The sequence below is a fragment of the Pan troglodytes genome, chromosome 4 (assembly GCF_028858775.2).
Source record: "Pan troglodytes isolate AG18354 chromosome 4, NHGRI_mPanTro3-v2.0_pri, whole genome shotgun sequence".
Lineage (NCBI taxonomy): Eukaryota > Metazoa > Chordata > Mammalia > Primates > Hominidae > Pan > Pan troglodytes.
In genome coordinates, this window is record NC_072402.2 from 100616300 (window position 1) to 100637978 (window position 21679).

Genomic DNA, 21679 nt, shown 5'->3' on the forward strand with positions numbered 1-21679 from the left:
TATCTGGTTTTATTCAGTCTATTCAATTTCCTTTCTCAGAACTCCCTAAAATGTCACCTCTGTACCTAATAGTCCAGTTACCAGACTGTCCCTGCCTCCACCACACTTACTCCCATCTCAGGGTTTGGTTCAGGCTGTATTTTCAGGTCCCCCAAGTGTCTTCCCCTTAACTTTGTTTATCTGAATTCCTCCCTTCCTGTGTGAAAACTTAATGTCTCTTTTCTGAGCCTCTCTGATGCTGAGAGAAGTCTTGGTTACCTCCTTTTGTTTCCTTTTTTTTCTTTAAAATAATGCTTTTATTTAAAATACCCTTTTTACAAATATTAAAATTTTATTGAATTAATATGCTAAAATCACATGAACACTTGGCACCATTTGAAATGTAATCCTATCAATGGAATAGAATGCAAACATTAACTAAATGTAAAAGGGGGACAGATTTAGGACTTTAAGAACATGTTTTAAAATAAAAGTTTTTAATAAATTTCAGTACTCCTTTTGTTTTTGAGGTTTCCACTTTATAATTTTTAAAATACTAAGAACTACCAAAGAGAAGTATAAAAACAGGAATGTATTTTATGTGCTGGATATTCTCCACTGGCCTCTCCAGATGTCCTTCCCACCCTTCTTCAGCCTGCTCCACGCTCCAGGAGGCTGACCTTTATGGACTACATTAATGGGCTCCCTTGCTCTCTGGCTTTCAGCGGCTTTAGTTTGTGGGAGGAACTGGCAGAAGACTGGGCAGCAGGAGGATAAGGAGGTCAGAGTATTTATTTCCTTGGTTCCTTTTCTGGTAGGCAGCAGGTTGGCAGTAACTGGGTTTCTCTAATGATGCCATAGCTCCTATCATCTCTCATGGTTATAACAGTTTCTGGTTTTGGTAACTCTTCCTCTTCTTGGCTCTTAGGTTTTGGGTGGTAGCAGTTTGCTGCTTTATAAATCCCTGGGGTGTTTTAACATCCCTGCATGCCTCCCTTAACCTAGCCGTCTTTGTCCTTGCTTCCTTGGTTAAATTCTTCTGAATTGCCCCCTTTATTTGTGTCTTCTATTTTTTTTAATGGAACATTGATATCATTTAAATATTAACTATAACAAATTAATGCTTTCATTATAGAAATGATACAGTGTGATATACAGTCCCATTCACAAAATAATTACAGGATTTGCAAAATATATTAATTTTTGTGCATTACAAGTGGTGGCGTCTGAACACAAGTGGAAAGTTATAGAAGGAATATCATATTTTTTGATTCCTATCTTGTGTCTCTGACTCTGCATGATCTTGTTAGGGGAAAAAGTCTGGCCAAGTGGCCCTCCTCCTTAGCCCCCTTATTGGGCCTGTCTAGAACCAAGTCAGTGCTTTTCTTGGTCCCCTTATTGGGCCTGTCTAGGACCAAGTCAGCACTTTGGTCTCTCCCGTCTCAGAATTCCTACTACTTTTTTAGTCCTTACAACAAGGCTTAACACTTCACCATTTCCTAACGGCAGACTTTGTCTCATCCATTAGATTCTAAAGTTTCTGAGAGAAAAGAGTATTTTTATATCTATTTTTATGCCCCTGGAGCAATACATACATAGCAAAAAAGATCTTAAAGATCCTTTTCTCTCCTTTTCCTTGTAATGTATTTGTGAAGAAATCAGGGTATTTATTCGATAGAGTATCATACATTTTAGGTTTTGCTGATTGCATCACTAGAGTATCATTTAACATGTTCCTCTGTTCTTTTTCTTTTTTGTGCTGGTGCATCTAGAGGCTAGATCAGATTTAGATTAGAGTTTTTGGCAAGAATGTTTCATAGATGGTGGTATGTATTACCAGCAGAAGGTAATCTGATTGTCTCTCTTCTTGTAATGTTAATACTACCTATTAATGAGTAAATGTGAGGTTGATAATCCATTATAAAGTCTTGTGTCAGCTTATTATCTATTGCTTTTAGTTGCCATAAATGATCATCATTGCCGTGGTTAATTAGAAGTTACGTATGATAAGTATTCTTCTCATTCCTTCTGAATTTGTCAGTGGAAATACATCTATACAAGGAAACTTTCCCTCGTAAGCTATTTGATCACCTTTAAATACACTTTATATTGCTTACATCATTTTTGTTCTATAATTGCTAGATATAAAACTTTTCTTATAACACCTACTCGTGGTCATTGGACTACAGAAATCTAATTATATATTGATGATAATTTAGAATTGTTTAATTTAATTGTACTTACCATGATGTGTGGATTTGTGCATGTGTATTTGTAAGCCTGAGAAAACATAAGAAAATAAAGCTGATTTTAAAGCATTGTAATTTTGTTGTTGAATATTAGGAATTTTCCAAGGAGGTTTAGGGAAGAATACAATGTACTAAAATGTAGTATTTATGTTTCTAATGTAAAATTAACTTATGACAGGTAAAAACATATCTGGAAAATGGGCATTTGCAGTTTCTACAGCTATTTGGTTCATATACTAATAACCCCATTAACTGTGTAACAAGTATCCACTGGGAGTTTAGAAGACAACCTTTGTAGAGTCCTTCCTTTTCTTGAATTATTAATATTATCTTTGAATGGAAGTTGCAGAATTGCAGTGGGATAAATTTAGTTTGATAGACTTAAAAAGCATAAATAAAATGCTTAAAGGAAAAAATGACTCAATGCTCTAGAGCTATTTTTATAGGATCAAATCCTTTATAAAAGGTTTTTAGTCATGAAACAGAACAAAATTCAACAAACTAATTCAACTAACATTCACTGCGTACCCAGTTCCTATGTCAGGTGGTCTTTGGGAACACAAAGAAGAATAAATCAAGGCTTCACCCCTTAAAACACAATCCAATGGCAGGACTAGCAAAAAAGGAGCTTTGTTGTAATTGCCTAATACTGAAGTAGAAATATTTATGACATATAAAGGAAAATCCAAGAGCAGGCCAAAGAATGTTTTTATATTTGATTTTATAGTTCCTCTTAAAAGTTCAAAGCTAAGGATGCAAATCTGTTGAAACGTTTCTTTTATGAGTTAGAAGTTTAAGGGAAATGAATAGGTCACAGAATCACTGTGAGGGAGGTAGGGAGAAGCAGAATAACTTTGCCCTTGACCATTATGGTTAAATATATGACTCCATCACTAAACATAAGTACTCCCATGTCTGTTTCACCTCTCCTTTGAAAGGAAAAAAGTATAATTTTTCAGAAGGCACAGTTTCTTCATATTAACTTAGAATTGAATTGGCTTTCCATCTCTTATTTCTGTCAACATTATCAGGCTTGCTAAACTGGGAATGGGCATTTTATCATTCTGTCTTCTTATATCTTAGTAGCTAGTTAAGAGACTCAGTGGAAACTGCCTAGATGAGTATATTTAATTAATGATAGATGAAAAGACAAGGATTTCAAAAATTCTGAACAGGTCAATACATTGAAATGGGCCTGGTTACCTGAAAATTATCTACTGATGAATAAACTTAGAATGCTGTCAGGACCTATTGTTTGCCTACTTTGCAGACATCTCCTGTTCTTTCTTGCCTAAGAGAAATTCCCTTTTGTTCCAGCATTGGCCTTCCCTTTCCTGATTAGACTAAGCCAATTCTGGTCATTCCTTTTCTCTTCCTAATGATTGCTTTAGAGATGGGCATGTGGTATAATTGTGGCCATTTAGATGTGAGGTGAAGTCTTTTGGAGCTGAAGTGCTTCTGGGAAAGTGTCATTCTTGAAAAGGACCTTAAGGAAGAGACTTTCCCTCCCCTAGCCTTTGGAAATTGCACTGGGCATTGTGACAACGACATACTGAAGCTACTGCAACCATCTTGTGATCATGAAGGGAGGCGAATCCATGAAATAAAGGCAACATGCTGAATATGACAAAGCTGAAAGATGGAAAGAACCTGATTACTTGATGACGTTGTTTAGTTGCTGGATGAAATCATCATTCTTGCATTTGTTCTACTTCTGGACTTCTCATTATGTGAGAGACTACATCTCTGTTGGTTTAAGTCATTTTAAGTTGGTCTTCTGCAATTTGCAGCCAAATGCATTCTTAGTGATAATAAACATTTTCTTAGACCTCTTACATGTGACTGAGATGCCATGTGTTTAATTTAGTATTATCTTTGTGATATGTCCCGATGACTGTATGCACAATAATCCCAATAAAGAAAAGAGCTATTTCTGATAAACACTTTCATAGCCCTAACAGTGCATTGCCATTTTGCTTTTTAAAAATCATTGTACCAATTTTAAGTGTCACCAGCAATGAAATAAAAATTTAAGCATCTTTCAAGTTGAAAATTCTGCTAATAGTTGCCATGAATACATACATTTATTTGAGTTTTACAAAATTATTTGCATATTTTACATACTGTCTTTAACAGGAACCATTTCAGGCAATGTTATACGGTGCTGATACCAGTTACCAATGCGTAACAAATAGTAGAAGTGCAAATAATACATGAATACATTAATTTTCAAATTGTCCTTTGCTTATATATGTAGCAGAGTCTCACAGTTTATAGACTATTCTTCAAGTAGGCAAAGAAAATAAATATTTTACTTTTAAAAATTGATCTAATTTAGCTTATTACACCTGTGACCTCTGGGTATCAAGGGAAGAAAACCTTCAAAATATCAGTTAAAGGTATCTCGCTTTCTTCTGGCTCAAGACAGTCACCTCAACTTTTTAGTAAGCTATACCTCCTCTTCCCTTTTTTATTTGTCAGTACAGTATTTGGTTGATGGAAAGGGAGGTCTTACATGAATGGCCTTGGGCAGTGGAAGAGGTCTTAAATGAATGGGATTCATTGCCTCTGTTTCCTTAATTGGTGTCAATTTCAATAACTGTGATTTTGAAATTAACCTCCATTTGGCCAGAGGAATTTCTTTTACTTCTTCCTTTTATTTAGAAAGGTATTCCCCTATGTCATGCTTTCTCCCTTTCCCAGCTTAGCTTTAGCCCTGCCAACCTCCTTGGGGCCATAACAGAATGCTTGCTGGGGAACCAAATATGATTTATACGGGAGAGGAATGTGAATACATTCAAAATACTAGTATTACAAATATGTAAAACCTGAAAACCCAAAACCTTGCACAGAACTGTAACATTTATAAATATGCTGAAGTCTGTTGGGTTGTTTCTAAAAGCCATCTACTTTAACATTGTAGTTTTTATTCTTTTCTTACTCTTTCATGTGAAAAGTATCTGCTTTTGTAGTATATCACTTCACTAGTTCCCAGTGCATCATAAGAAGTTAAAATCACTGTGTGCTGAAAGGGTAAATTAGGTGTTTAGGTTCCTAAGTTTGTGTTGGTATCACTAGTCTATGGAACAGAAATAGTTTCCTGGGTTGGAAGTCAACAAGCATCCATTGAAATTCTCTACTTGGTGGCATATTCTTGCTGGAGTCTGTGTAATACCAACATTGCTTTAAATAATTTTCCTTACCTTATTTTATTTTGACTATTTGAGATTTTCAAATTGACCTATTGACTCATCCTTTTTCTTTTGTTGTCTCAAGCTCTTCGGTTTTTGTTGCTGTTTTTATTGTTTGTTTTTCCCTTGATGTTTTGTCTTTCCTGTTTCTCAATCTGCCCTAGTCCCTGTGATCATCACCAAAGGAACTGGTGGGAAAACTTTGTGGTGACTGCTATGTACCATTGCTGCAGGCATTTCTTGAATGGGGTCAGTGTAGATGACAGCACTAGAGATCCTGGGGGTAAATACCATGGACAGCGAGTGTGGCTAGAGCTTTACATAGTCTTGGGAAGAGCTTGAACTACGAGAAGAGTACCCACAGGGTCTCAGTCCTTCTAGGGTGAGCCACAGAGAAGAAGAACTGAGTTCTTTAAAATATTAATAAGTTAGGGATATTAACACAAAAGGTAGATGTCCAGATATTAATATTGTATTATAGACATGCCTATAAGAACACAGCTTACTTATGGATTTTGATTATCCACATTGTCAACTACCCTCTCCTTAAAACTCCTCTTCCTTTGTCTTCCAAGGCATGTGGCTACCCTGATTTTTCTCTGAACTCCTTGGCCGCTGTTACTTGGCCATCCAGTTCACAGCTCTGTCACTTCTCTTTCCCTTTTTTCTCTCTACTCTCAATACGCTGCCTCCTCTACACACATTGCCCAATTACTATCCAATTTTTATGTTTCCTAAATTTACATCTTTAGGCCAAGCCTCACCTCTGAACTCCAGACCTTGACCCAACTGCCCCTTTGACATTTACATATGGATTTTCAAAAACTGCTCAAATTCAACATGTTCAGTGCCAAATTCATTATCTTCTTCAAATCTGGTCATCCGTGTTCTATGTCTCAGTGAATTATATCACCAATACATTCAGTTATGCAAGCCAGAATTCCAGGAGTTATTCTCAACACTGCCTCCTTACCCTCCTTTCAAATCCACTCCCCAGTCATGTCTATTTTACCTTTTAAATGTCTCTAGAATCTGCCCTCTTTTCTCCTTCTCTACTGTCGTCACCTAGCTTTAAGCTACAATTTTTCTGAATACTTACATGGCATCTTCACTAACCTCATCTGGTTAATTTCCATGTCATTTTCCTACAAAAAAAAAATGTCTGTGGATTTCTGTGGCTGTCATGAAAAACAAAACAACCAAAATTCTTAAATGAACTACAGGCCCTGCATTGTGTGCCACATCTACATGCCTAGTCCAATTTAAAACATGTTCCTCTGTCTGTGTGTACTGGCTTTTGTTTTTTCTGTCACACCAAGTTCTGTCTAATTGCACGGCCTTTGAAAATACTATTTCTTACGCTAAAACATTGCCAACCCCCCTTGACCTAGAGCATTTCCTCTGAATTATTAGCTTTTGTAGCAACCTATATTTCTTCTTTGTAGCACTTAAAACAGTAAAAATTTAACATTTATGTGTAATTATTTCTTTGCTAAACTAGTAGACTAAGTTTTATGAGGGCAGAGACCATGTATACTTTTGCTCACAGTTTTGTGAATGTAGAACAGTGTCTGGTTCCTGGGAATTACTCATCATATATGTTTGCTAAGTGAACGAATGGATGGGTAGAAGAATGGCTTTCTGTGCAGCCATTGAAAGAGATTTAAAGGTAGGCAAGTATTAATGAGATGACTATGGCAAGATATATTAGAATTAGAACAGGCCTGGGGGGGAAAAAACACGGAAATTGAGAAGACCACTTTGTTTTCTGATGGTTCATTATAAATGTCAAGAGAATAGAATGCAACTTTGGCAGTAAGATAGTGGACAGACCCATTCAAGTCTAGAGCTTCTCTCCTATGAAGCTGTATTGTCTCAGTATCAAATATAAGCCACTTAGCACAGAAATATGGTGTTTGGGGTAGTCATTGAGGAGCCTTTGCTGTTCTGAAGTGTCCACAAACAGATTTGATACATACAGTTAGTTTCTAATCATTTGTATTAAAGGAGAGGAACATCAGTGTGAATAAATGTTGGCACCAGGTTCAGAAGATTGACTGATTCCGTGTTCAGGGGAACTTGATGAAAAGCATGAACCACTAGCTTAAAGTTGGGAAAGGTGAGTAATGGAGATCGTCAGCACTCCCTGTTCAGAATAGCACAGTTTCCTTCATGTAACTCACGAGTCCCCATCACAGGGAAGCCAAGGAGGTTTCCACCGCTATCGCCACCCTGTTGTATGATAGGCAATTAATGATAGTAGATTATTAGTATGTTCCTTATTGTTTACTCATAAGTGAAAGTATGTGAAAGCTCTAAGACAGCTGTTCCCTCACCAAAATATTTTTCCCTCATCGTTTGCTCATACAGATTTGTAATTCTCATAGAAGAGCGCTTGCCAGGAGAGTCACTTCCATTTGAACTACTTGGCGTTGAGAATCTTCTCATCATCAGCCACAGTGTGATTATAGTTTAAAAATGCAAATGGGATTCTGGGATCAATCAACTGAAGGATAAAATTCATATGAAAAAGTGATCTGTATAAAACCCTAATTAGGCAGCATCTATGATACAGCCTTTCTTAAACTGTGAGTTTATTGCCACCAAAAGAAGTAGATAAGTGCAAAATTCAACAACTATTTCTAGAGCTCCCAGTATGTGTCAGATATAATTCTAAATATCTAGAATGCTAGACAGACACTGTTACAAGATTACATTCTAGGTTGGGAAAAATGTTGATAGGGGATGGAACTAGTATAGTGGTAAGGACAAAAGCGAAAGCATTTTGGAGAATCATTTGGGAACGTTTTAACATAAAATCTTCACTATGACTGTTTCTTCCACAGCCTAAGAAATATGGTAACATCTTTAAAAAATTAAATGGTAAGAAAAAGAAAACTGGGAAAGGAAAACAAGGATAGACTACGTATAATAGTGATAGTTTAAGGAATTTTATCTGTTATTAAGTGTCTTAAATTCTGGCTTCAGAGAGATGGATTATTTAAACTTGAGTTTTTTTGCTTCAGAAAACCTTTTATGCTTTGGTATAATTTTCTTTTGCTCTAGCTTCCTTTTATACTAGGATGAGGTGGAGAGTGCAAACACCACGGAGTTAGTGTGAGCCTCCTATGCATGCATTAAAAACACTTTGGGAGACAGCAATTTGATTCTGTTACATAGTTGGATCACATAAAATAAAACTCTGAAAAATAATTTTCCAATTATTTTCTTCCTCTCATAATCAAAATTCTGGCCAAAGAGGCTTGATCACTTTCCATACGTTTTCCTTGTTGGATGGGTAGAACTACCAACGGTCTTGAAATTTCCGTTAGTTTTTCCCAAAATGCAGTTATTCAAACCCTAAATGAGTAATATGTGGAAACGTAGGACTTTAGGGTTCCTTATCAGTTTGTCTGGGTTGGATTTAAAATGTACACAATCAGGGGTTGGTATAGAGACTATTACCAACTTTCTGATTAGCTACTCTGAGGTACAAAGTCACAACTGCCATCACAAGATGTTTCCACTGGTTCTGGGTTTTGATTACTCCTATTGCATATATTTATGGTGTACATAATGCTGTTTTAATATTCATATACATGGTGAAATTATTACTATAGTTAAGCAAATTAATCTCTCCATCTTTCACAGTTATTTTTATTTTTATTGTTTGGTGTTTTGGTTATTTAATAAGTGATGACTTAGAAAAGTTACCAGAGACCATACTATACACAATATAATATTTCTATGACTTATGGCCTATTTACAGGGAAAAACCAGTTTACAAATAGCCAAAGAAATAAGCAAAAGGGCCATAACCAGATAAAACTGCATCATGTTATCTATTTGTACACCTCTTTGTGTCATCACATTGAATAGTCTTTAAGAAAGGTAGTCTGGGAGGATTCTGTACAATAAAAGATTATTATCCAATCAGGATCAAATCATAGTATTCAACACTAGAATATGAATGATATCTTTGGTTTCCCCAAACAAAAATTACTGGTTTTATGTGAACAATTTTCATATGTAATAATATACAGAGATTTTGTTCGTCTCATAATAATTTAAATAAGCAGTTGATTTTATTAACTTCCTTTTCCATAGAAACCACTACATCTCTGTTCGCAAACAACTAAATCAAAATAAAGAATGCTATGAGAGAACTAACTCTTGGTTAAAAATGGGGAGTAATAGGACATTATAGGAGTGTTATAGTAATAAAGCCTTTTTATTTCTAGCACACTATCTTATTTTGTCAGAAAAATGTGCTTTTCTTGGATAGTTCCCAGTAGCATCAGTAAAAAGGCATCAGCAATATCATATCCCTCTTGATTCAGATTCGGCTGATGTGCCAAAATAGATAGCATTGGGCACCATGGCTATGTAGATTCATATTATTTCTCCCTTTTTGTATATCTGAGCCTTATGTTAGCAGTTTGAATCTGTAGTATTTTACAGACAGTCCCCTGGCACCAAGCTCAGATACAGTGTTCTTTCCACAGAGAGAAAAAGAGGATTCATGATGATGATAAATGGAAAATTGTGAATGGTTGTGCTGGTAGTTTGGGTTGAATTATAGAAGCATCCTTACTAGGACAGTGTTTTCATAAGAAGACTATTATAATGGGCAATAAGGTGCTGTCTTTGTCTCTTCAGAATGTGTTTCAGAGAAACATTGATCTGAGTTATGTATATATTTTCAAATAACTTTGCAGAAACAAAATAGTGACAAAATTAAATGGCTGTGGCTCTAATCTAGTTCGTTGCAGTTAGTCACCAAGCTTTTATGAAATGTTCTCAGGTGCTATTGAAAATGTAGGGTACTTGGACTAAAACTTCCTGTTAAATTTTATGTTACTTTGATTCCCTTATTTCTCCCATTAATCAACTAAACAACCAAAATTGTGTCTAAGAACTGACAACATTTTTTTTAGAGAGGTTTGAAAAATACCTTTTAACAGCTATCTTTCCATAGTAGAAGAGAAGTGCTTTAATAACCTGGTACAAATTCCATTTTACCAATTTCTAGATTGTTTTTTAGCTGCAAACAAATTACTTACCATCTTTAGCTTCATTTTTCCATGTGTAAAATGGTGTCTGTAATACCTACCGAATAGTGTTATCATGGAAAATAACTATGATAGAAACTTCTAATTGTGTATGATACTTGTCTCCTGCAGAGGGTCTCCTTCCTCCCTTCCTTTCCCTCCCCTCCACTTCCCTCCCCTACCCTCCCTTTACCCCACCTCTCTCTTTCTTCAACTGGCTTTAACAACTTAGGAAAGAAATAGTGGAAATCTGAATGGATTATCATTATTAGACAAGTTATAAGCCAAAAAATACAAATTGCTAGAAGAAAGACATTTTCAAATTATTCTCATTTTAAATTGGGTGGCTGATGGTAAAAAATAATAATTATAGTATGGATCTGATGAATTATAAGTATAAATAGCAGGTTCCTTTATTCTCTGTATTATATGTAACCATCATTGACTTAATTTTTTTAATCAAGAACCAACTTGCTGAATTTGATATATCTATGTATGCCTATAACTTCCCTATTCCAAAAACAATGAGATGACTTATAATAAAATCAAAGAGTAAAATCAAAACCTATTATTCCAAATTAAAAAGAAGTTCTGTTTCCTTTTCATCATAACCTTTTGATCCTTTTTCATTATAAATATATGCTTAGCTGCTTTAAATTTACTTTTGTTTTTATATTTGCTTTTAAGTCATTATTTGTCACATTGCTTGGAATGATCTTGAATATATTAGTATAATGCACAGAGTGCATATGTTCAGATCCCAGCTCCTGCACTTTTTGGTGTCCAAGATAAATAAGCCAACACCACTTAAAGTGGTAAAATAGATTTTATATTCAGTAGTTACTATTGCAGTAGGGAAGTGGGTCCAGTGTGAAGTGAACCTAACTTTGCCAAAACAAAAGGGAGGAGACCTTTTAGAAGCTGGGGTGTGGTGAGGGAAAGGCACTGAAGGATGTGAAAGGGAGCTGGTCCATGTGGCTGGGCCATCTGGGTTTGTTATTTGGGAGGAGAAGCAAACTTATTGTATCTTTATGACAGGAGGCAGTGGTGTCGATTAGAACAAGGTGCCCACTGGACTGAGAGCTTTGCGGTTATCTCCCTGAATGTAAGAAGACATTTTTGGGTGGTAGAAGATTTACATCTCAAAGGAGCAGAGAAAGGATTTACAGTTGCAAGCTTTCTGAAGTAACTGCTCTAAGAGAGGGTTCAGAGGTTTATGCTTGTTACCAGGTTTTGGCTAGAACAAATAATAAAATCTCCTGGAAGCATCTCCTTGAAGGGTGATGGGATCACATGATGGGTGCAGCTGTGACCTGTTAGAAACTATGCTAATGTGTTTCTTCAGGTCTCTTAATGTGTGTGTGTGTGTGTGTGTGTGTGTGTATGGGGGAAGAGGGTAGACAAAATCAGCACAAATCCTTATTAGCAAAATAAAGTTGAATCTATTATAAAGACTTCTAAGAAATGAAACAATGCTGAAATGAGAAGAAAATGGCATATATAAAAGTAGTAACTAAGAATAGATCACATCTCAGTAATTTTTCAAATTTTAAGATATTTGTTTGATGTGTACTTGAACCCCCTTGTTTTTTAACACACAAGTAGAAACATAGGTACAAAATTCACAATTTTTTGGTGCTAATTGTTAGGTTTAGAAATGCCAAATGATTTCTATCCATGTTAATGGAATCTGATCATTCCAGCTCTGTGCAGTAATAATCCAGGAAGCATGAATTATTAAAAGAGTGCAGCCTGTATTTGTATTGGGCATATTATTAACCATAGCACATACTTTATTGTGTATGGATTTCCATTAAGGAAGTGGAGTACATTGAATCTCATTCTCCTTAAATTGTAATTTTTATCACTAAAATTTCTTGATGTTAATATATTTGATAGTGAAAAAATGACCATTTAGATGAGACCAATAACTAGAAAAGAAATAATAGCTTGAGTTAATGTTGATTTCTTCAATGTATTACATAAAAAAATTTAAAGTAAGGGAGGGCAACCAAAAATAATAAATTTTAAGACCAACTTTTATTCATTGTACTTCTCTAATATTTGAGGCATTTGTAAAGTGATTCAGGAAATTAAATATTTAATTTTGCAAATAGCAAAGATGGTCAAAACTAACTTCTACCATTTTAAAATCAAATGCATTAAATTATTCTACTCTGTTTATAAAAGCATCTAAAAATATGCCTTTTAACTTAGAGATCTGTATTAGAAATATCACTCATGATGATTGGCTTTATAAATAGGATCTAAAGTTGTTTAGGAAAGAGTCTTAGACAAACTTTTAGGGTATCTAAGTTCTGGACTTAGCCCTTCCACTAACCTGCCACTCAGCCCTCAGAAGGAAACCTACCCTCACTGACTACTTTTTACAGTCATAGAAGCCACGTTTTAATAGTTATTATTTCTTCCTTACTAGCAACAGTTTAATTTGGATTTTTTTATCTTTTTTTTTAATAGTCCGATACATACTTCTGCATGTCTATGCGAATACCAGTGGATGAGGAAGCCTTCGTGAGTAAGTATTAATTGGATTGGGGGAGTAGCAGTTTAATGGAGGGCAGCGATTTGAAATCAGTGAAAGGTTCTCTTTGAGGGTTATGAGCATATTAATCTTTTACTGTCAGTTTCTAAAATGCATTTATCATGCCTAATGCAGAAACAAACTAGAGAGAGCCACTGAGAGGCAAGATTACAAACTGTATCTGGAGAGATTCATGAGTAATAGTAATTAAGGAGTTGCATGCAGATGTTGATGGCCGCCAATACTGTGTGGTCCCATTTGTATAGTATTGGCTTTCTGTCTGTGGCAGGATGCTTAATTCCACTCCACTCAACAGACAGTTTATTTACCTGCTGGTTCATGCTATAAATCGACTGCACTTAGAATCAACATTGGTGAATGTAAGATTTTACCTGTCAGACAGGTAGATGGATAGAAAGGAAGGGAAGGAGAGAGGGAGGGAGGGAGGAAGGGATGAGAAGGGAAAGGAGAGCCAGAAAAGAAAAGAAATGGAAGAAAGAACATTTATCTTGTTGTTTGTATTATAGAATAAGAGAACGCTTAAATGACAGATTCTTCCCCAACTGAGCCTTTAAATCAGAGAGGAAAAGTGACAAAGCACCATCTGTTTCCTTCTAGGTTGTTTCCATTTAAACATCCCTTATGACAGACATTTAACTGTTTAGGGAAGAGCTGTGATTGGCAAATTATTCATGTATTTGGCTTTTCTCTGCTTCATTTTAAAACATTTGAGATGTTGATTTTGGAGAGAAAGTGTTGGTAGTAGTACTTTGGTCCCTTGAAACTAATCTTCAAGTGGGCTGTCTGAAATGGCTATTATGTGAATTGTGAAATGTGTACAGTAGCCTTGGGGCAGTCTGAGGATGAATTTTTATGAGGTGTTTCCCACAGGAATGGACATTATAGACCTGCAAAGCCAGAGCAATGTGCATTTTTTATTCACACACATTGGTGGCAATCACAACAGAAAATACAACCTTTAATAACACTCTCAACAAAATTTGCTGCATAGTTAATTCCTAAGAATGAAAGACCATACAAAGTTGAACATTGATGATGTTGTTTTGTATAATATTTGGACATTACCAAGAAAAAGTTAGGAAGCCAAGTTCTTCTATATCCTGAACTATCTTTAAAGACAAAAATAATTTAAGTTTCTAATTGTAGTGCTTTGAGTAACACTAAATATTATTTAGAACATACATTCATAATTAAAATCCTAGCCATAAAGCTTTCCTTAATTTCATATTCACACACTTGGCCACCTAGGAGAAAATAATATTTACTCGCAAAAGGAATTTTCCATGAATTTTTTTTCCTAATTTATATTTTCTATGTCCAAGTTCAGGGGTTGTTTTGAGTCCTGTTTTCACACCAGCTATGAAGAGAAGGCCACCCTACACACCTGTGTAAATATGGTAGTCATGTGTTACAGCAGTATTACACATCTCACATTAATAGGTTTGTTTCTGGAGATTGGTGGTAGTATATGATTTTAGAACCAGTGACTGTAAGGACTATAAATATATATCCTGTGTGTTATTGCTCTCCTACTATAAATGTGTTTACGTTCACATAATTTAAAATGAAAAAATACAAGTGAGTATATTCAGTCAAGTAAAATATTCACAGGAAACACATAAAGGTCTATATTAGAACCAGAGTGCTAAATGTTTTCATACTTTCTTAGGCACTTTTCTTCTAAGATTAAACTATTCCAAGTTATAAGGTCCTTAAAAGGTCTTGTAAGATTAATAACTATTTTCAGTATTTCTTCCTTTGTTTATTACTTGGAGGATTGCATGGATACTGAAATTTTTTGTTCCCTATTCACAATGGTTTGTTTCATCTTCTGTGTGAGTCCTTTAATGAACTATGCCCAGGTGGTTTGTGGTTACTGTTGTTTACGTAATTCAGCAACCAAAGAAGTTTAAGTATAGACAAATTAGAACTGGAAAATGGAAAACTAGAGACAATTAGCAAATAATCATTTATATAAAAGAATAAGTAATGGAAATTCTGCATGTATTATCTCGTTAATTCTTAGGACGATCCTGTATAGATAGTCTCATTTCATAGCTTGAGAAACAGAGACAGAAACATTTATATCTGTGATTTAATCAGGAGCTAAGACAGTAGTTTGTATGGAATTCTCATTTATGTAACGGCTGGACCATTACCATCATCTCTACCTGCCATTGTTCACTAAGAGCCTGCCAGACACTGTAAGATACTGAAAGCTAAACATAACCTAAGCCAGTTTTCAGAAGAGGAAACAGAAAGTCAGAGAGGTTAAGGAATCTGCCCAAGCTTTTTACTAGCTATGTATTAACCTAGTCGTACTTCAGATTTGGGTGTGGGGATAGTGATACAAAGGGAGAAATGAGCAAAGTTATCAAGTGCATAGGTGGAGCTGAAATATAGCAAGAGCAGCACCGTTCTTTCTTCCTTACATCAAATACAATTATTCTTTCATTCCTTTACCTTCACTGCCTACTGGATACACTCTGGCCAGTTTTGCCAAAGGAAAAATAAACCTCAAACCATCTTAACAAAACAAATAACAAATACCCATGAAGATTTAAAGATTTGTAGAAGGAAAGGGGCTTGGATAGTTATATGTTGGGAGAGTGACCATACATAGCTTTTCCAGACTCCCAAAGTGAAAGTTTTGCCTATAGGGTAACCTATGCTTTTTCCATTCTAAGGGATTCTGATGGCATAGAGAATGAAGCTATAGCTTTTTTGTGGATTGTCCCAAATTCCAGATCTCAGGATGCCTTATCCTGAGATTAGACATGGTTGCAAATGAAGAGCTGTAAAAACCCATAATACTTTGTTCGTTCTTTTCTGTTTTTAATTATTTTTATTTCTCATAGTCATTCTGTTTGTTTATTCTTTCCTTAAGACACTTAATGATTTTATACCTTCTGTTTTCATTATCTGTGCCTCTTTAAATTTTTGTATTCCAGCAGGATATGGCACCGACTCAATAATTGCTTGCTGAATGCACGCGTGAATACTAAAAAAGGATTTTGGCCGTTTTCTGACTCAGCATTTCAAACAGTAGATAATTTACCTTTCTACCTTGAATTATATTCTAATCTAAGGAATCATTGTTTTGCTTGTGTTTATGAAAAGCCATTGTGCATGAATTCAGCAGAGTTAAAATTCTGCTACATATAAGTTATTGGGTAATAGGGATATGAAGTATGATGCCTGTTTAAGGAAGTCACAGGCTAGCAGAATTCTAGACAAGAATAAAAGTGTTAAAACATATAAAAAGGACTTTCTCCTTGAACTTTTCAAATTTCTGAAGAAAATTACAAAAGACAATACAATTTACATTGTTTATTAATACTAGGACAGACTCTCTTGATGGTATTAAAAGTCAAAATTCGATTTGAATAACTCACTATTTTGGCTTTATGTTTATATGCTAGTTATATAACCCATCTTAAACATACTTCTAAATTTTGAGCAAATACCATCACAGTCATTATGGAACTCATATGTGTATATGCCTGTTATATTTACATATGAGCATATAGCATGTGTGATGTGTCTATATATCTGTATTTAATTATTGAATGTGAATTACAGTAGGTGTTTGGAGAACTGCAATGATGAAGATAAAAATATGTTTTATATTTTGAACAAAATTATAGCTTTCCGTAGGGCATTGTGTGTGTGTGTTTTTTTTTAATAAGAAACCATAGAATTTGAATGGGTGAAAGTATAATAATATCTGCATTTGACCACTGAACTGTGGTGCTGTCTAAAAGGTGTTTTACAGACACTCAGAGGAATTGGCTCTGACAGCAGCCCACTCAGCCAAGAAATTTGACTGTCATCTTCATCCACTTGCTTTCCCTCACATGGATGACCTGTAAATAATTGTGTCTTTTCCTTAGTGAATGATGACAGGTCCCTATCTATCAAATTGCACTACATAAATGAGATAGAAGCCATTGAATTTAGAAACAGATGAAATTAATCTAATGATTCATTGTTTTTCATTTTCTTGGGCTTCTCTCTTGAATGTAGAACAGTTTCTTTTGCAGAATTGCACAGTTAGATTTGAATAGTTCAAAATATGACCTTTCTTAAAGCACATGATCAAGTGATGTTCAGATACTTCGAGAACTGCATGAACAATTCAATTTTGATCATGCTTATGGGTCACTAGATAGTACGACATAAAGACCGAGGTCTGGGCAGGGTACATTGCTCGTATATCCATGTTTTATGGCTTTGGCAGCAGTAAGTAGAGGAGAGTATCTGTGTATGTATGCATATGTGTGTATACATGTGTGTGAGTCCTCATCCCCATGCAATCATTCTGTTACCTTTCTGCTTCCAATGAGTTGACTAAGTATCCTTTCTCTTCTTTCTTCAACTAGGACTTCTTTCCAACATAAATAATGAGTAGTCTCTGTCTCACAGATGATGACTGAGTATTTCCCACCAATCACCCTGGAAAACACTTCGTTTCTTAGTGAAAGCTACTTGGAAAGAGCTATGATGAAAAACAGAAATAAGACATATATAGTAGAGGTTTTGATGAGTGGATACAGCCCATTTTTCTTCGTCATAATCGTGAAGGAGAAGTTGTTGCTATATACCTTGTCTCAGAGTCTCAGAGTTTCTTAAACGTCTTCTATCCTTTGGTCACCCAAGTACGCATGTTTCCAAATTGACAACGTCCAACATCTCCTCAGCTTTTCTCAAGTAATAAAAAAACAGTGAGAGATGAATAGGAGCCATTTCTAATGTCTTCAATTAGGTACATCTAATGATCACCAAAAATTAATTGACATGTTGATATAGCTATTTTAATGGAGAAATGTTAAAATCCTTCATTCCCCCAACCTACCACCTCCTCCCAGCTAGCTATTTCAGCAGGAACTACTTTAGTAGTCAACTCTTAAAAGATCACTATGAGTTGGTCTAGTCAGAGAAAATTTCATGATAAAGGTATGCAAGATTTCATCTGGACCTCTGAAGATGACCTATTTGAATATGCAAAGGGGTGAATATTTTAGTGGCCCACAGTATGAGCCCAAACACACTGGGCACAAGTATGAGAGACAGTATCATATAGTGGTTAAAAGAGCAAGCTCTGAGCCAGAACACTCCACATTCGGATCGCAGCCCCACCACTTTCTAGCTATACTACTAGGGGACAAATTACTTCACTTCTCTTTCCTGAAGGCTCATCTATTTGGGAGGACAAAGAACCAGACTCATAGGGTCATTGAGAAGTAAATGAGTGCCTGGCACATGGAAAGCCCTCAGTAAATGTTAGTAGTTGTGATTATTAAGTGAGGGAGTTGCCTAATGAGAATGAGGAGTGGATGTAAAGGTTGCCATATTGGAAATGTAGTGAGCTAGAGGACTGGCACAATGTTACGCATAGCCCTAAAAGGCTAAGGGTATGGGCTTGATTCTGTAGGAAATTAATAGTGGACTATTATAGGAATGACATTACAAAAACAGGGCTTAGTAAAGCTTATGCTGTTTTATCTTGCATAGCTTGGCTGATGAAGTCCATTGATTCTTTGATATATATCATAGAGTTTAATTTTAAAAGAGATATCATCTAGAAATTTAGTTTTTGTGTTGTGTGTTGAAATTTCTTTATTCAGACGTGAGGATTGTTTTATGTGAAATTGATGTTCAATATATAGGTTTGCTCAGGTGTCTTATTTCTTAGTTAATTTGGTGGCAGCAGCTTAAAGTCCTCATAAACCACCATAAGCACTCTTTACCAATGGTACATCATTGTCCATACTAGCAGGAGTTAATGACAATTTCACTATTAAGCTTTCTGATTAAAAATGTTCCAGGAATGATGATTTCCAATTTCATCCATGTCCCTACAAAGGACATGAACTCATCATTTTTTATGGCTGCATAGTATTCCATGGTGTATATGTGCCACATTTTCTTAATCCAGTCTATCATTGTTGCACATTTGGGTTGGTTCCAAGTATTTGCTATTGTGAATAGTGCCACAATAAACATACGTGTGCATGTGTCTTTATAGCAGCATGATTTATAGTCCTTTGGGTATATATCCAGTAATGGGATTGTTGGGTCAAATGGTATTTCTAGTTCTAGATCCCCGAGGAATCACCACACTGACTTCCACAATGGGTGAACTAGTTTACAGTCCCACCAACAGTGTAAAAGTGTTCCTATTTCTCCACATCCTCTCCAGCACCTGTTGTTTCCTGACTTTTGAATGATCGCCATTCTAACTGGTGTGAGATGGTATCTCATTGTGGTTTTGATTTGCATTTCTCTGATGGCCAGTGATGATGAGCATTTTTTCATGTGTTTTTTGGCTGCATAAATGTCTTCTTTTGAGAAGTGTCTGTTCATGTCCTTCGCCCACTTTTTGATGGGGTTGTTTGTTTTTTTCTTGTAAATTTGTTTGAGTTCATTGTAGATTCTGGATATTAGCCCTTTGTCAGATGAGTAGGTTGCAAAAATTTTCTCCCATTTTGTAGGTTGCCTGTTCACTCTGATGGTGGTTTCTTTTGCTGTGCAGAAGCTCTTTAGTTTAATTAGATCCCATTTGTCAATTTTGTCTTTTGTTGCCATTGCTTTTGGTGTTTTAGACATGAAGTCCTTGCCCATGCCTATGTCCTGAATGATATTGCCTAGGTTTTCTTCTAGGGTTTTTATGGTTTTAGGTCTAACATGTAAGTCTTTAATCCATCTTGAATTGATTTTTGTATAAGGTGTAAGGAAGGGATCCAGTTTCAGCTTTCTACATATGGCTAGCCAGTTTTTCCAGCACCATTTATTAAATAGGGAATCCTTTCCCCATTGCTTGTTTTTCTCAGGTTTGTCAAAGATCAGATAGTTGTAGATATGCGGCGTTATTTCTGAGGGCTCTGTTCTGTCCCATTGATCTATATCTCTGTTTTGGTACCATTACCATGCTGTTTTGGTTACTGTAGCCTTGTAGTATAGTTTGAAGTCAGGTAGTGTGATGCCTCCAGCTTTGTTCTTTTGGCTTTGGATTGACTTGGCGATGTGGGCTCTTTTTTGGTTCCATATGAACCACCGCATATTCTCACTCATAGGTGGGAATTGAACAATGAGATCACATGGACACAGGAAGGGGAACATCACACTCTGGGGACTGTTGTGGGGTGGGGGGAGGGGGGAGGGATAGCATTGGGAGATATACCTAATGCTAGATGACGAGTTAGTGGGTGCAGCGCACCAGCGTGGCACATGTATACATATGTAACTAACCTGCACAATGTGCATATGTACCCTAAAACTTAAAGTATAATAATAAAAGAAAAATAAAAAATAAATAAATAGATAAATAGTCTTTGCCCTGGAAAAAAAAAATGTTCCAGGAAAAGGTCTTTGTTTTAGTACAGAATTGCTTCATGGTTATGGGGAAAGCTTGCAGGAGATAATGTAATATGCCATTGTGGTGGGTTTTTAACATGCTGGAAAATAGACTATGATGCTGTGAGCTTTACATTTCTCTGTACCTTTTTGGCTCAACTGCAAGATTATGAACATTAAGGTTGATTGTATCCTAAACTTAAATTGCAATTTAGAGCATTACTATCTTTACTTTGAGCAGTTTTTGAAGCATAATCATTATTTTTTTGGAAATAAAGAAATGTTGATAGTAAGATTTTAGGGTTTGTAATTTTTTTTATTCATGACATATCTTTTATATTATATTTTCTTGAACCTCACACCTTCCCAATTCTCTCAATATTAAATATGGCTTGAAAATACAAACAGTCTTAGAATACTGACTCTTTATCATAGATAGGAACACAATCACTAGAGGCTTCCTATGCCTGCCTCAGATCTCAGCACTAAAACGATTTTAGGTGATACAGCTAAACTCACATGATATAATACAGAGTTCCTTCCAGTGGTCTCCTTGAATGAAATAATTCTAAAATTTAGAAATTTTTTGTGAATTTATTTTAAAAGAAACCTGCTTTTGCTGTTTGTCCTGTACATTTAAAGGAGCAATACAATCCCAATTTAACTAAGATGAGTTGGTTAAACTCAAACTATGCTCACATAATAGAGTATATTCAGTCACTATAAATGGGGACTATAGTCAGAATTACTGGTAATTCGCCTGTGAAACCTTTAAAAGATATACTTACCTGGGAATAACCGCTGGAGATTTGACTGAGATGTTGATGGGGGAGGCGAGAAGGGACTGATCTAGATTGACTCTAGGCACTTGTATTTTTACCAAGTTCCATAGGTAATAATTTAAAGCCCAGGCCAAAAATGGCTGCTTAAGAAAATTGTTTAATAACATGTAAAAATACCCATGATATGCAAACTAAGCTATTTACAGTGTATAACACGATTACATTGGGAGGAAAAAAGAAAGTTAACAATGGTTATCCCTAATATATACAAGCAACAATTCTAGAATGCCAAAGTTCTTCAGATCCAAACTTGCAAGTCGGTGCTTTTTTATTCAATAGGTTAATTATCTATGCTCTGTAATATTCCTCTGCTGAATATTTTTTGGCTAAAAAGAATTGTTCCTGCCATTTCCAATGGTAATTTAGAGCTGGTTATATATACATGAATATCTCCAAAATTGCTGGTTTCTCTACTTGGTTATGTGTGTTCTTCAGAATCTTTCTATGT

The 21679-nt window shown here is 35.5% G+C and overlaps 1 protein-coding gene across 16 annotated transcripts in view; it reads left to right on the forward strand.

The window, feature by feature from the left end:
* PAM (peptidylglycine alpha-amidating monooxygenase) overlaps positions 1-21679 on the forward strand; it is a 170374-nt gene that overhangs the window by 26420 nt on the left and 122275 nt on the right. For all 16 annotated transcript variants that reach the window (XM_016953561.3, XM_054684497.2, XM_063811453.1 and 13 more), the window contains exon 3: positions 12949-13006. In XM_016953561.3, coding sequence (XP_016809050.3) covers positions 12949-13006 — 58 coding nt within the window. The remainder of the gene's footprint in view (positions 1-12948; positions 13007-21679) is intronic.